We start from the raw sequence: 15276 nt of genomic DNA, 5'->3' as shown, positions 1-15276 counted from the left end.
CCTCACCCAGAATTATGCTGTCTGTATATGGACATAACATTCCCCAACACGACCCATTTCAAATGTAGAGAGGAGGGAACAGTGTCCAATGAATTTTAATGACCTGAAATATTAATATATCGTAGGTCAAAATATGGCAGCCTCTCTGAACTCTACATTCTTTGACCCGTTTCACAAACTACACCTGTCTTGTCCATTTCCAGGACAAGAGTTCTCCATGTTCAACCTCTAGAATAAAGCAGGGAACATTTAGAATGTGCTTTAAATAACATATTATCTCCAAACAGAAGATTGTAAGGCTGAAGATGCATGGGATATTTTCTTTGGAATATTCTCCCAGTTAGGGGACACAAGATGTGAATCTATAACATTTGCAAAGCTAAGGAAAAAATGCAGAGGAATCTTAACTTTATAAAAATTTTACCTGTATGGGATAATTTTACCTACTCTTTGAGCTACTAGATAGTAACTGCCTTAAGTGGTCTGGGATGATTTAAATTCAGAGGGATATTTGACTATTTGACCTCTTTGAGATTTGAGAATAAGGAACGGAGAAGTTAACATTGATATTAACTCTTTTAGAGTTATCCACCGTTAGACATCAAGATGGAATAGATTTATGTACACATTATTTATAAGAACAACAGCCACGAAAGTCACAAGATATTTTCAGTTCAATTCATGTTAGACTCTCTACTGATGCTAAAAAATGGAAAATAAGCATCTTTTCAAAGCTCCTTCAATTCAATTCAGCAAAAAAAAATGTATGGTGGATTTACAAAGCAAATTAGTCTTCCAGTGTACCAGAATGTGATGTGGCAAATTATTTCTTCCCTCTCCAACGCACCAGAACCTTTGTTTGGGGAAATACGCTTCGCTTGTGACCTCCAAATATAGTAAAATTCCCTTTCAAGGTTAAACGAAAAATACTGATCTGTATCTTCATAACGTTCCTCCTCGGACCGACTTGCTTATTCATTTCTGTTAAGCAACCGTAGGTGCATTTGCTGGGTTGAATGGTTGGGTCAGCTGGCTATTTTAGAATCAAGTTGCAGAAACTGAGGTATTGGTCACGGAGGGGAATTATGGTCCCAAAGTGTGGGAGTTGCAGGAAGCGTGACCCTTGACTGAGACACCGAGAGTTGGCTATACTCCTTGTGTCTGTGAACAGAGCAGGGGAAAAAAAAGCATCTACACATCAGAGAAATGGTTAAGAAGCCAGTTACAGAAAAGTCTTTTAATTTCTTAGCTCTTCCCTTGTCCCATTTGTAAAGTGGTAGTGATGACCGATCCCTGTGCCAGACAGCATGGCATTATCACTTGTAAAACAGACCACACGCCCTGTAACAAAGCACCTACTCGTTTTACGGTATTCGTATTTTCTCACACGCTTAGTTTTTGGTTTATCTGTAATACCCCTCTGTGTTCTGCATCCGCTAAAGGCAGTTGTCTCACTATATCTCTTTTCTAACTGATTTATTCTTGCCTTAAATACAGTGTTCACGTTTTCCCACAACCTGCACCCTTTTTCTCAGGATCTCTGTGTCTTGAGACACAGATACCAAGCTAACTCTCAAATATTGGTTCCTAAGTAAAAGACTAGCTTATGGTTATGGTTATGGTTACAGAAATCACTCTGTACTAAATACAAAGGCCTGTACTTTAATCAGCCTACAAAAATGGATTGAATGGAATTTTCAGAAAATAAGGTCGAACAGAGTTCAAAAGCAAAGCTGTGCCCTGATGGGAGGGGCCTATCGTGGCCTCCAGTGGGACCTCAATAGGCCAGTACCAGCCTTGGCGTTCTCACTGCTGAACACACACCGAGACCGAATGAACTGAGGCCGTGGACTTCATCCTGAACATCTGCCGGAGGCCGAGAGGACCCAGCAGAGAGAATTTGATGACAAATCTGAAAAGCATCCCTCCCAGCCTTGCCCTCTTTGTGTTTTAAGAATTGGTCAAAAGGAAACCAAAATCTCTGAATAAAAACAGAAGAGAAAGAGAAAAGAGAACAGTTTGCAAATTTAAGAATGTGTTACTTCAGATAATCTTCACATGAGGATATGTACATAGTAAATCATCCCCTGAAAAGTGCACATTTTAAGAATGTTAAAATTCTGCTTTAAATCTACCGAACTTGAGAAGTTAAGTGATACAAAGCCCCGGGGGGACAGGCTGTGGGTAGCACAGTAGGTGACACCATGCAAGGGTCCCAGCCTTCTGGAGAACAAGTAGTGTCTAAGAACTTTAAGAGTGACCAAAACTCAAAATAAGTCAGTCAGAGGAAGACAAATATCATATGATTTCACTCATCTGTGGAATTTAAGAAACAAAACAGATGAACATAAGAGAAGGGAAGAAAAAAATAAGATAAAAACAGAGAGGGAGGCAAACCATAAGAGACTTTTTTTTTAATGTTTATTTTTATTTTTGAGAGAGACAGATCATGAGCAGGGGAGGGGCAGAGAGTGAGGGAGACAGAATCTGAGGCAGGCTCCAGGCTCTGAGCTGTCAGCACAGAGCCCTATGCTGGGCTCAGACTCATGAACCACAAGATCAGGACCTGAGCCAAAGTCGGACTCTTAACTGACTGAGCCACCCAGGTGCCCCAAAAGACTCTTAAATACAGAGAACAAACTGAGGGTTACTGATGGGGTATTGGGTGGAGGTGGGGGGGGATGGGCTAAACGGGTGATGGGCATTAAGGAGGGTACTTTTTGGGATGAGCACTGGATGTTATAATGTAAGTGATGAATCACCAAGTTCTATTCCTGAAATCATTATTATACTATATGTTAACTGACTTGGATTTAAATAAAAAGTGGGGGGAAAAAAGAGTGATCAAAACCCTTTTACTGATGATACTATTTTGAGAAAATATCCCAGGGGCTCCTTAGTCAGTTGGGCATCATCAGACTTCGACTTGGGTCATGATCTCACGGTTTTGAGTTTGAGCCCTGTGTCGGGCTCTGTGCTGACAGCTCAGAGCCCGGAGCCTGCTTCGGATTCTGCGTCTCTCTCTCTGTCTCTCTCTCTCTCTCTGCCCTTTCCCTACTCACACTCTCTCTCTTTCTCTCTTCTCAAAAAAAAAAAAAAAAAAAAGAAAAGAAAGAAAATATCCCAAGGATGCAGTCCAGTGGGGGGAAAGAAAAGATACCCTTAGCAATCCTGTTTATAAGTATAAAAACTGGAAATGCCCAAGCCAGCCACAGTATGGGACTTGCTACATAAACTTGGAGAATGTAAATATAAAGGAATGTACTGTGACTCTACGACTATTCATTGAGTCACTTGTTATTTCTTCAGTAGATTATAGGGCCTTGCAGATCATGTTCGTGGTTCTAAAGGTTGTTTTAAAGACAGGTAGAAGCCATGCTGCGTTTTAAGCAGAGACTGGGACGAGTGCAAAGGTACAAAGTGTGAGGAATGGATGTGGGGCGGTTGGCTTGGCTGGCATCCAGGAGCAAAGGTGGTAGCTTGAAGTAGGACAGAACCAGCAGGGGATGATGCCAGGGCTATTTAGAAGGTAGAGTCTGAAAGTCTTGGTGACTGATGCTGGATGAGAGGAGAGGAGTTAATTAAGCATGACTCCCGGGTTTCTGGCCTGATCAACTGGGCATTCGCTGGACTAGGAAACACCATGTGGGTCGTAAAGACTTACCCTGGACACATTAAGTGTGTGGTGTCCGTATGTCACGCAAGAGGAAGTATCTAGGAGATGGCGGAAGGTTCTGGAGTTGAGAAGAAGTTCCTGGCTGGAGTAGATTTAGCATAGACAGGCTGATTGAGGCCATGGGAGGAGATGAGATTCCTGGGGAGAAAGACTCGTGTGAGCCTGGGGAGCCTTAATAGTGCAGGGTTGGAGGAGGAAGTGCAGAGAGGTAGGAAAAAAATCCAGGAGGGGAACGTCTGAAGCCATGGAATGTTCTAGAAGGAGGCAGGTAGTGAGTGCTGCTGCTGAATGTTGCTGAAAGTCAGAGTCCCCAGGTACCGACCATCCTCCCCTGACGAGGTCAGCAGTCAAAGGGGAGAGTCGTGGCGATAGCAGAGCTGGTCAGTCCCTCAGACAAGCTTGGCTGTGATGCAACCAGAAAAACAGCAGTAGTTGGAGGGGAAGATGAGGACGAGGGGTGTGTGCATGTGCTTGTGTGTGTGCGTGTGCGTGTGTGTGTGTAGAAAACAGGAAAACCTGACACTGCTCAAATGCTAAAGGAAGAATCCCATAGAAAGAGGCTGAAGATACAACTGTGAACTAGAGAGAGAGACTGAACTAGAAATGTCTATGTGATGTGATGTCAACTGGAAAAAGACATACTCGATACATACAAATGTGACTTCGTGCATTGTATATGCACTTTAAATACACAACTGTTGAAGCAAAGCAAATAGTTTCCAGATTTTTTGAGACACGTCGGTTACTAATTCTCACAATCACAAGGGGTGCCACCTCTTGGGCCCACATTATCGCAGACACAGGGCTGCTGCCTGTCCACATCATCTCACCTGTCTTCCTAGCAGCCCAGCCAAGTCTGTGGCATTGTTCTCACTTGAGACAAAAGAAGGTTAAATAAGCCATGAGTTAAGCCTCACTGAGAAAAGATATTTGCCCAGGGGCATGCAGCTGACAAGTAGAGGAACCAGGGTTTGAACTTGGGACTTCTTTGATCCAGAGCCCAAGCTCTTCCCTCTAATAGGAAGGAAACATAGATGACTTTAGCCCGCCAAATAGCATTTGTATGTTCTCAGCCTTCAGACACGAGTTACGTTGAGAAGGCAACTTGTAGCAGGTTTGTTTACTCTCTCTACTTACCCGTTTGAAACAAATTACATATAAAATTTGTACTGTACTAAATACAATTTAGTATAAATTGTATTTATAAGTACTATTACTGTATATATACTGCATACTGCATACCTTATACTAATCCTGTATAAATAAATACTATTTATAAATACTATAAACACTAAATACTAAAAAAGAATTTATTCTCAAAGTAGATGCCTGGCTTTTCACCATCAAGACCACCGGTGCAAAATTATATGTATGTGGAGCGTGTGGGTTTCTGTGCTGTATACGTGTGTGTGCATATGCGCTGTGTGTGTGTGTGCATGCAAGTACAACATGCATCACATGTGTGCGTGTACCCAGGAGTACATCTAGGTCTTATGGGGCCTGAAGCTTATAATCTGGCGGACACAAGTAGGTCTAGGGCTCCTCCCGGGAGCCTATGCAGGAGAAAGCCTTGAAGCTCAACTAGCTTCTTGGCAACTCTACTTTGCACATACATGTGCGTCCATGAACTATGTATGTATGCACGAAGATACATAGAGAAACCAACCAGAGCTACTGGCCCTTAAACAATAGCCTTGGTTCCATTGTTTAGTACGATAACCGCACCTTTTACAGTCGGTACCGGGTATTTCTTTTCTGGGGAGACAGAGAAGATTTATCACGAATTAAATGGGCCAAGAATTTTTTGACAGGTGCTTTTGAATTCAAGCCAGTGGTCATTAGCTAAGTTAAATATGCAGTGCTATGGCTCATGCTCTTTATTTTCAGCAGGCAAATAAATATAACATATATTTTTAAAAAATTTTTTTAATGTTTATTTATTTTTAAGAGACAAAATGGGGGGGGGTGGGCAGAGAGAGAGGGAGACACAGAATTTGAAGCAAGCTCCAGGATCTGGGCTGTCAGCCCAGAGCCCAACATGGGGCTCGAACCCATAAACTGTGAGATCATGACCTGAGCCAAAGTCGGACGCTTAACCGACTGAGCCACCCAGGTGCCCCAAGTATAACTTATTTTTAAATGTCTTTTTTTTAATCCAGAGATCTTTTTGTTAGTATTACTTTTTCGATATGATCTTCTGTGTATGTGAATATTTTAAGAGTGTAGCAAGAGAACAGGCTGGGTGTCGAAGGGAATAGGAGGCAGGGGAGATGGGATAGGATGGGAGGCCGCCTTTATTTATTTGGAAAGCTGTTGTAGACGAGACACATGTTCTGTGTTGTTCCAGAGCCAAAACTAGGAACCGAGGTCCACGAGATTGCAGGGGAGGCCAGGTTCCAACTTAACAGAAGAACTTCCTATCAACTCGAGCTGTCCAAAAATGGTTTGCTTATGTTAGTGGCCAGCTGCCCATCACTGGAAGTGCTCAGCCAAAGCTACTTCTTGGCAGGGGAAGGGGAGGCAGGGGACTTCTACTGAACACAAGTTTGAGTCGATCGAAGTAACCTCTAGAATCCTTTCTAAGATTGCAAGCTGTTATCGGGCACACGCTGTTACTGCCAACCACGCATACACAGGGCATGCACAGTAAGTTGGTTTTTCCCCCGTAGTAGTGATGCATTTGTGCTAAGCCAGCCACATTCCCCGACTGAGCCCCTGGTTGCTGAGGAAACATGTCTGTGAATGGACTGATCCATCTATGGCCGTACTCTATGGTCTTAGAGTTAAATTTTCACACCCATTAGTCAGCCGTCCCAGGTGGCACTTACAAATGTTACCTTACTGGTTCTCATAACGGGCTTATGGTTTGACTGGCAGAGTTCCACTCGATTCACCCGTCCCCTGCTTTCTTTTGCACAGATAGGAACCTTCTCTGCCTGGCTCCCTTTGCCAGCTGTGGGACGAGAGACAGAAGAGAGCCAGCACACAAGGCTGAACAGGTCTAGGGCAGAGAACCTGTCAGTCCTTCCGTGGGGCTGCCCACCGGGCCAGGGGGAGGTGTTGGAGAAGCCAGTATGGGTGAATGGCCTCCCTTAACCTTTTTCTTTTCTGGAGGGAGAACATAACAATGACCATGACCCACACACCCCTTCTTTGTTCTCCCCGTGAGACTGCCTCAAGGGTCCACAGGTCTGCCCTGTGCCACTTTAATAATATCAATAATGACAACGATGGTGGTGAGGACAGTGGTGGTCACAAAACCAGCTAGTGTTTGCTGAGTTATTACTACTTGCTGGTCGCCGTGATGTGCTTTTCACAGGGATCGCCTCACACTGATTCTACGAGGCAGTTATTAATGTGACCATTTTAAAGACCAGGAAACTGAGAACTAGAGAGAGTGAAGAGCGTGCCCAAGGCACCAGTCTGACTCCAGAGCATAGACTCTTCCCCATTCTGCTTTATTGCCTCACTTTCTATATGTACATAGAGAAGTGGAAACACAAAAAGAAGTGACCTGCCCTGGCTTTGACCACCTCCCAGCAGAAGAGTCTTTAACCACACCTCACAGCGGGACATCTGCAGCCCTGGGAGGCACTCCCGAGGAGGGGCCAGCATGAACACACGTACCTCACCTGCTCCCTCCTTGAACCCTCCCAGCAGACTTCCAAGGCAGATGCTGTTTGCATCTCACAGGGAAGTTCAGGGACTTGCTCAAGGTCACCTGGTGCAGAGGGGCTGGGACGCAAGCCCGGGCGGCCGCATCTGCACGTCCGTGCCTTCCCCGCCACATCAGCCTGCCTCTCTGAACGAACAAAGTTGAACACCCTCACAGACACTAAATTTATATTTCCTGGCCTCCTCTTCCAAAATGGATACACTAATTACTGACCATTTTTTTTAGTAATAGTAATCATCAGGAACACATTTTTCAGTGTGTTCGTTTTCTCTTCTGCGTACTACCGAAATAAAGCATTGCTGAAACCCACAGGATAAAACCCAGCGGGTGTGAGGCCGTGTAAATTAAGAAAAGTTCAGGAAGACATTACAGTAAACCCGAAGAAACAAAGTGTTGATTAGGGACTTATTTTTGTACGCGATTAAAATATGAATCATTAAAATAGGACCGTATTTCAGGCTCTATATTCTCATCGCATCAGAGACGACATTACCATGACTACTAGGTTCAGATTAGATGGGCTCCAGGCCTCCTGAGCTCAGAAAACACAGTCGTGTGCACCACGGTTCTACCTGACACGGAACATTTGTAAAAGTCTGGCCCACGACACCTCTGCATCTTCTCACCCATGTCATCAAAAGGAAATTCCCAAGTGACATGCTTGTCTTCAGCTCTTTAAAGGCTTGTGCTTTATTTCATCGTAATAGTAAATAGTGTCACTACGTAATAATGTTAATGACAACCAACACTCAAAGGTAGAGGAAGGAACAGAATCAAAGCAAAGACACAAAGGCACCTCAGGAGTCCCTTAGAACACAGCGATCTTGAACTTTATTTGGTACAAAGGGTTTGCAGAAAGAAAGAAACTAATATGGAGCGTTTCTTGGGTTCAGACAGAGTTTAAAAGAAAAAAATAATTCAGCAATAGCCCAAAATATGCAGTTAAATCAAGTGGTTCATTAAAGTATCTGTTAAAAATGGCTAAAATTAGAGACAAAAGCCCATTGTCTGGTGCAATTGTTGACTGCCTGCATGTCTGTATTTGGAAGGGCGTAGGGGGACAGTCAGAAGCCTGTGGTATTTTAAAGATTCATCACCCACCCCTAAGGGGTTTTGAGCACCCACCTGCATTTTTGAACTTGAATCTAAGCCAAAGAGGTGGGACAAGACCATGACAGGTTTTGGGGGAGGTTTTGTTTTGCTAATTAACTACTCAGTGGACATTTTAAATACCAAATAGATCAGAACCAGAGGCACCTAGTTCAGACCAGCCTCCACCATCCTCTGCGAGGGGCTGACATCTAGAGATGATCTTCTAGAGGCCTGTAGAACCTTGGAGCGATGCCTGTGTGTATTTTTAAAGGAGGGGAGCATCCCAGAATGTGCCAGTTCTTTATAGGGTATCTTTCATAGTTAGCCCCTCTGACTGGGGTTGTGCGGTTTTTCATACGCATTCTCTTCCTGCCTGGGGTTGGGATGGGTTTGAAAGGCTTTTGTTTTGTTTTGTTTTGTTTTTTTCCTGTCGGAAGCTCTCTATGAATTGCCAGTGGAGCATCAAAAATTTTCATACTTAATGACTCCATCATTCTTCTTTGGTTAATCAGAAATGCAAGCAAAGATTGATAGGAAAATATTTTTCGCAAGAATGATAGCAACAAATTGGAATCGTTGAAATGCCCAACAAAGTCCGGTACCTTCCTGCGATGGGCTGTCATTTTGCAGCTAGTGGAGCCGTTCAATAATGTGGAGAGAAAAAGAGACATACAAAACCCTAGCACAAGCCTGATTCTCACTATAAAACCATAGACAGTGGTAACAGGACTCCTTTCTCTGCGCGATGGGATTATAGGTGCTTCCCGTTCTCTCGTTTTCAGCATTTTTAAAGCATTTTTTGTATATTCCTTTCATAATTTAAAAAGTCCAATTAAAACAACGATCCCATGGCTCCAACCTTAGGAGTTTCCCCTGTGTGCTCCATGCACATCTGGCCGACCATTACGTCATTGCCACCCATAGAGTCGAAGCCCAGTGTGTTAACTAAAATATTCCCTTTGCTCTAGTTCTCTTTCCGTTTTCTTCCCAGGTGATGTGCTCTATGAACTCCTTCAGCATATTCTGAAGCAGAGGAAACCTCGGATTCTTTTTTCACCCTTCTTCCACCCCGGAAACTCTATACACACACAGCCAGAAGTCCTACTGCATCAGAACCATGAAGAAGGTACCAGAGGAACCTTTTCTTTCCTTTCATCAGGGTTAGACAATCCAAAAGGTTTCATCGTTTATTGGATGCGTTGTTCCTATTCATGTGATTGGTTCGTCATTGAACAAACATGTATTGGTGCCAAGGTGAATAGGACGGAATCTTGGTTCTCCACAATTCATAAAGAAGTGAGATGCATAGATCCATGTATATCAAAGCACAGCTGTAATAGTGGGCACCACGAAGAGAGACTGGGAGGGGAAATTACATCCAGGCACAAGCATCAGGGGCAGCCTCATAAAGCAGGTGCTTCTGGAGGCTTCCTTGATGGTGCAGCAGAATTCTGATAAGCAAGGATAAAGTGGGGAACCCTCTAGGCAGAAGAGGTAGGGTGGAGTGAGCCCCTGGAACAAAGAGCCATCAAATGACTTGGGTTATAGAGCTTATATTCCCCCCCCACACACACCAGCCTTTTGTTCTAGAAAATATCAGACAGTAGAGATTTCTCCCAAATAGAGAAAATAAAGTAAATAAACCCTTGTGAGCCATCACCCTGTTTCAACAATAATCAACACTTTCCTTTGGCAGAGTTAGTCCAAGGAGGTTATATCGGACCCTGAATGTAAAGGACTTTAATGAAGGAGCATAAGGGGGTCTTTGAAAATTTGTGAGTAGAGGGTACTAAGAGTTGGGGGACTCCAACCCTGTGAACTCTGATGGACCAGGGGTTCCACCTTCATGCACCAAAGGTGGTTCCTTGCGGTGTGCTCAGCCTAAGTGCCTACTTCAGATGTACCCAGTGCTCCACTTCTCCAGTAAGCTCCAGTGGTCATAAAATCGTCAGTAGAAAACAGAAAAAAAAGGCCAGAAATGACCTGGGGCCCCGGACCTTGTTCTAAAGCAGGTGTTTGGGTGCAGAAACCCATTATTAAAATCTTACTTTGTGCCCTATTCCATTGAACGGCGATGCCTCGTGCCTCTGACGAATGTTATGTCCATGTTCTTCCCTCCACGGATCAGTTAGACAACAGACATGGGGACCCAAAGTAACACTTTTAAACTTGTGCTTTCTCTTAGGACCTGATTTACTAGGGGCCTGAAACCCTGGTGCCTCGGGGGTATTTCCTTAAATCGAGTGGGCATCTTCAAGAGCAGGGCTAATAGTTTTGTTTTGTTGTTGCCAAAGCAAAAAATGAGAAGTTATTTGTTTTCTTAATTAACACTTCACAAAAGACAGCCTGACTCCGGGTGACCACCATCGCTTCCTGGAGCCAAGCGCTTCACAGCAGGGCCCCTTGCTTTCCTGATGGAGAGTAAATGAGCGTTGCTTGCCTGCTCCCTGCCTGTTTCTCTCTCGTCCTTTCTTCCTCCTGCTCTACTCTGGCTTCATTTAGCCTCGGCCCTCCCCAACCCCCAACAATTCGGGTTCTCCGTCCTTTTGCGCTTCCTGCCTTGTACATTTCCGGCTTTCGTCATTGCCAGCAGCGATTCCAGAGGAGGAGGTGGGTTTACTGAAGCTTGACAATAAGGCAAGAACCGTATTACCTAGCTTGCCTATTCAGATACAAAGGTGAGGGATGGGCTTTTTTTTCCCTCCCCCTCTTTAAAAAAAAAACCCATTTGGAATTCCTGTTCCTCTTTTTATTCCCAGATGTGATTGGAGGCTTAATGGTCTCTCCTTCCTCCCTTCTCCTTGGTCTGATTTGACTCAGAAGTTAGTGTGTCGCTGTTCTCATTTGCCGGGGCTGATCAATAGAGAAAGCCGGGCTCACTGCCTCTCAGAGCTGCTGTCAGGCTAAGTAAATACAGACGCACCACTGCATACGCCGTAAGGAGCTGTGCTCTCGCGTGTTCGGATGGTGGTCGTGACGACTCAGTGGGTAAAAGAATGGAGTTAATGAGACCAAGGTCGAGGGCTTCATCACCCTGCAGACCGGTGATGAGCTCTGTCTCAGCTCTTAAAAATAGTGTGTTCTCAGAGACCATTCCTTAAAGCTCTCAGCCAGCAAACAACACCTGAGGGCGCAGGCCTGTTCAGACGCAGGGCGCGTTCTCTCAGGTGAACAGGTGGACGCACGAGAAGGGCAGTTTAGGTCTTTGTCAGATGGCGTCAAATGAGAAGCGCTCTACAAGGCATGGAGGTGATGTGAAGAGGCTGCCTGTCCCCAGACTGCCACTGGTAACAAGGGGACCCTCTAGAGAGGGGAACGGACTGGTACAAGTTCCCTACCTCCGAACGCCTCCTGCCTCTTTCCCTTTTCTCCACCAAAAAGAAGAACACATCCAGCTCAACATGAGTGATCTCTAGAATGAATACTGTTATGCTTGCTTGTGAATGGTAAAACACTAATACAGACATCTGTTAGCACACAGAAAGCTCTGGTCCTGAAAGAAGAGGCTCTAGAGTGAAATTATACATATCAAATACTCTAACCCCCAATGATCTGTTCCCCTTAATTGGGGATACAGTCCTTTGGAAAAGTACGTTGCTGTTGACGTGACACAGAGATAATATGACAGAATGGAAGGACAACAGGGACATTGCGGAGGAGAACCGATCGGCCCCTCAACGGCCTGGCACAGGGAGGCGCAAAGACAGCGTTCCATTCACCCCCCGCGACTTCGCCTCATCCCTCCCACCGACTTTACCAACTCAGACATCCACCGCTGCACAATGGAAACTGATCTTGCCACACAGATCTTGGTGAATCTCGCAACCCTTCCCCCATAGGTCCCCCATCTGAGTACGTGACATTGAAATCACACCGGGCAGCCATGTGGCGGTGCCAGAAGCTAGGAGGTTGATGTTAGGGCTCAGAGGCTCCCCTCCAGACCCTGAGGGGAGAGGTGGGCCATGATACTGTTTCCAGTTGGGCAGAGCAGACTCCTGACGTCCTCCTAGGTCTAGAGAGCCAGGATTGCCACTCTCTTCCCCTGCGTACTTACGAGAACGCAGCATTATACATTAGAATTTCTCGCCCCTAGCGAGCCATGGTGACAGTGAAACAGGACTCCCAGCAAGTATGCTGGGCAATGGGCATGAGCCAGGACCACCCCAGACAAGCCAGCACGTGTGGTCAGCTTAGATGACATTTTTGAAAGGGCGGGATTCTGGAGTCGGGAGAGCAGGCTCTAATCCTCTATTCTGCCAAAGCTTAAGGGCTGAGTTACTCTTCTCTGGCCCTCAGTTTCCCCAGCTGTAGGACAGGGATTAGCCCGAATGGTCTCCGATCTCCTGCACTCTCAACTCCTGCATTCCCTCCGAAGTCTGGGTTCTCCCTGGGCGATAAGAAGATGGCCAAGACATGTGATCTACCTTCAGGGCCTTGGGTAACTAAAATCCAGAAAAACCTAAATGTGTCCTGCTTGATGTTGCTCAGAAACAGCTGAACATCACGTCTGTCCTCACTTGTGTCACCTTATCAAGAACTGCCGATGATATTACCCCTCTGAGTAGTCAAACCAAGAGTGGCACGGTTCCTTTATCGCGTGACGAAAGCCTCCGTTCCAGCGGATCCCTTTTCTTTGATGGTTGTGACTCATTTTATCACCATGCTATGAATGAGTTAGATGTGAGGTAGATCGTGACGTAGGAAGGAGATGAACCGAAAAACGATAGCGCTTCGTTCACCAAAACCAGGAGGTAAATGTCTTCAGAAATGTCAAGTCGGCAAATGATGATAAAATAAATGTATTTGGTCACACACAGTTATATCAACTTCTTTTGACACCATAGGTCCTGAAATCAGTTACTTTTAGCTTCCATGGAGTAATTACAAAGAAAGACTTTGTTCCAAAGCGTATATCCGATCGCCGGTAGGCCTTTGGTGGTAAAACTGCTTGAATCGTGATTCCCTGAAAGCTCAGGGAGCAACATGAAATGTGTTTCTGGCTCTGCAGAGTCACCCCTGTAGGACTGGCTCTGCACAAGTCTGTAGGGACAAGGAACAAGATTTGTGTTTATCATGTGCTGTCATCCAGTGACCCCTCTGGGCATCCTCTCACCCTTTCAGCTCTGTAGTCCCACCCTCTCCTCTGCCCACCCTCTCCTCTGCCCCATCTAAGGGAGTGGGAGGTGATTTTCAATCACTTTAATTTTAATTTTTTTAAGTCCTTATTCATTTTGGAGAGAGAGAGACACATAGAGGGTGAGTGGGGGAGGAGCAGAGAGGGAGACACAGAATCCCAAGCAGGCTTCAGGCTCTGAACTGACAGCACGGAGCCCGACGCGGGGCTCGAACTCACGGACCATGAGATCATGACCTGAGCTGAAGTCAGACGCTTAACCGACCGAGCTATGCAGGTGCCCCTAATCACTTTAATTTGAAAATATTCACACACGCAGGGCTGTGATTGTTTCTGCAACAGTGGACACACTTTTAAGACACAAGTTTTGCTCTGGAGCAGCCCTTGGTCACCAGGTGGACACGGACATTGTAAGTGGTGAGAACGTTCCTGCGTCACAACAGTTGACCTCGATTCTCCGTACAACCAGCACACGGTGATGGCCCAGAGAACAGAGAGAAGTCATTTCTCCGTGGGGAGTGAGGGGGGTGGCATGTGTTCCGGGATAGCCCACAGATTTTCATTTATGTGATTGCTTATGGCAAGAAATGTTTCGCTTCACCCCACCCCCCCTCTACTACCAAATCCGAGTGCCCAAACACTGCTCTGGAGGAAGAAAATCTTACACAATTCTAATGAGATCATTAAAGAAGATGAGGTCTGTGAATTTGCTTCATAGTGACAAAATAACAGCTAACGTTTATTGGGTCTTTGCTGTGTGCCAGGCCCTGTTCTAAGCTCTTACGTGTCTAAACCATTTCTTCTTCACAACTACCCTATAAGGAAGGTAATGTTATCCCCACCTGATGGATGAGGAAATAGAGGCCAAGAGCCCCCAGATTACACACTTACCGAGTGCCCTGGGTCTGCTTCGCTCTGATGCCTGTGTTCATTCCATTGCAGCATGAATGAGCTAACCAAATAACATTTTTGTTAATGTGTCTTGTGCACATTAATTCCTGGAAACAGGACCAAAGATGGGGCAATGAGAAGAACTGGGGAGACCAGGACCCCTGACTGGGGTACAGGATGGCAGGTGCCCGGCAAGCCTGCTTACAGTTTTTCTGCCTCACGGCACTTGAAAATCGAAACAAACAAACAAAACCGTCAGAGATAACTTTTGAGATACCGCTGTATGTCTGCAACTCATCATACTAAAAACTCACGCTAATTCGGACTGCCTTAACCCACTAGAGATCGTTGACCGCCTCAGAACAAATGGACTTGGCATGAAGAAAATCCCCAGCCTGGGAGAAGTGTGGGCTCGGAGTCAGACACTGGCTTCTGAGAGCAGGAGCGCTGGCTGTCACCCCCTTGGGAACCAGCCCTTTGGCTCCCTTGGAGCTGGCCCCTCAGGATAGCTGCTGAATAGGCACCCGGGTAGATAAAGTTTTTAGCTGATCCAGCCATCCTCTTACTGGTTGCTGTAAAAACTTCCCTGATTCTCTAGTCTTACTGGAACCGTGTTGATGAGATTAAGGTGTCAGGGAGGCCATTGGCTAGGGTTTGACATCTGTGTTAATCCTGTAATGCTTACCGGAGCCAGAGAGCACAATGGGGTTGGTGTGTGTGTGCACACGGGCTCTGGATCCCGACCATCTGGGTTCAGATCCCAGCTCCCCTGTTTACGGCTGTGTGAGTTTAAGCAAGTTGCTTAAC

The 15276-nt window shown here is 45.5% G+C and overlaps 1 protein-coding gene across 2 annotated transcripts in view; it reads left to right on the top strand.

Moving 5' to 3' along the window:
• ETV6 (ETS variant transcription factor 6) overlaps positions 1–15276 on the top strand; it is a 260671-nt gene that overhangs the window by 211235 nt on the left and 34160 nt on the right. For both annotated transcript variants that reach the window (XM_040488909.1, XM_040488908.1), the window contains exon 4: positions 9436–9570. In XM_040488909.1, coding sequence (XP_040344843.1) covers positions 9436–9570 — 135 coding nt within the window. The remainder of the gene's footprint in view (positions 1–9435; positions 9571–15276) is intronic.

The sequence above is a fragment of the Herpailurus yagouaroundi genome, unplaced genomic scaffold, assembly GCF_014898765.1.
Source record: "Herpailurus yagouaroundi ecotype Mexico unplaced genomic scaffold, PumYag 166, whole genome shotgun sequence".
NCBI classification, from domain to species: Eukaryota; Metazoa; Chordata; class Mammalia; order Carnivora; family Felidae; genus Herpailurus; species Herpailurus yagouaroundi.
Note: the sequence above shows the minus strand (reverse complement) of the source record. Positions and strands in the feature narration are given on the sequence as shown.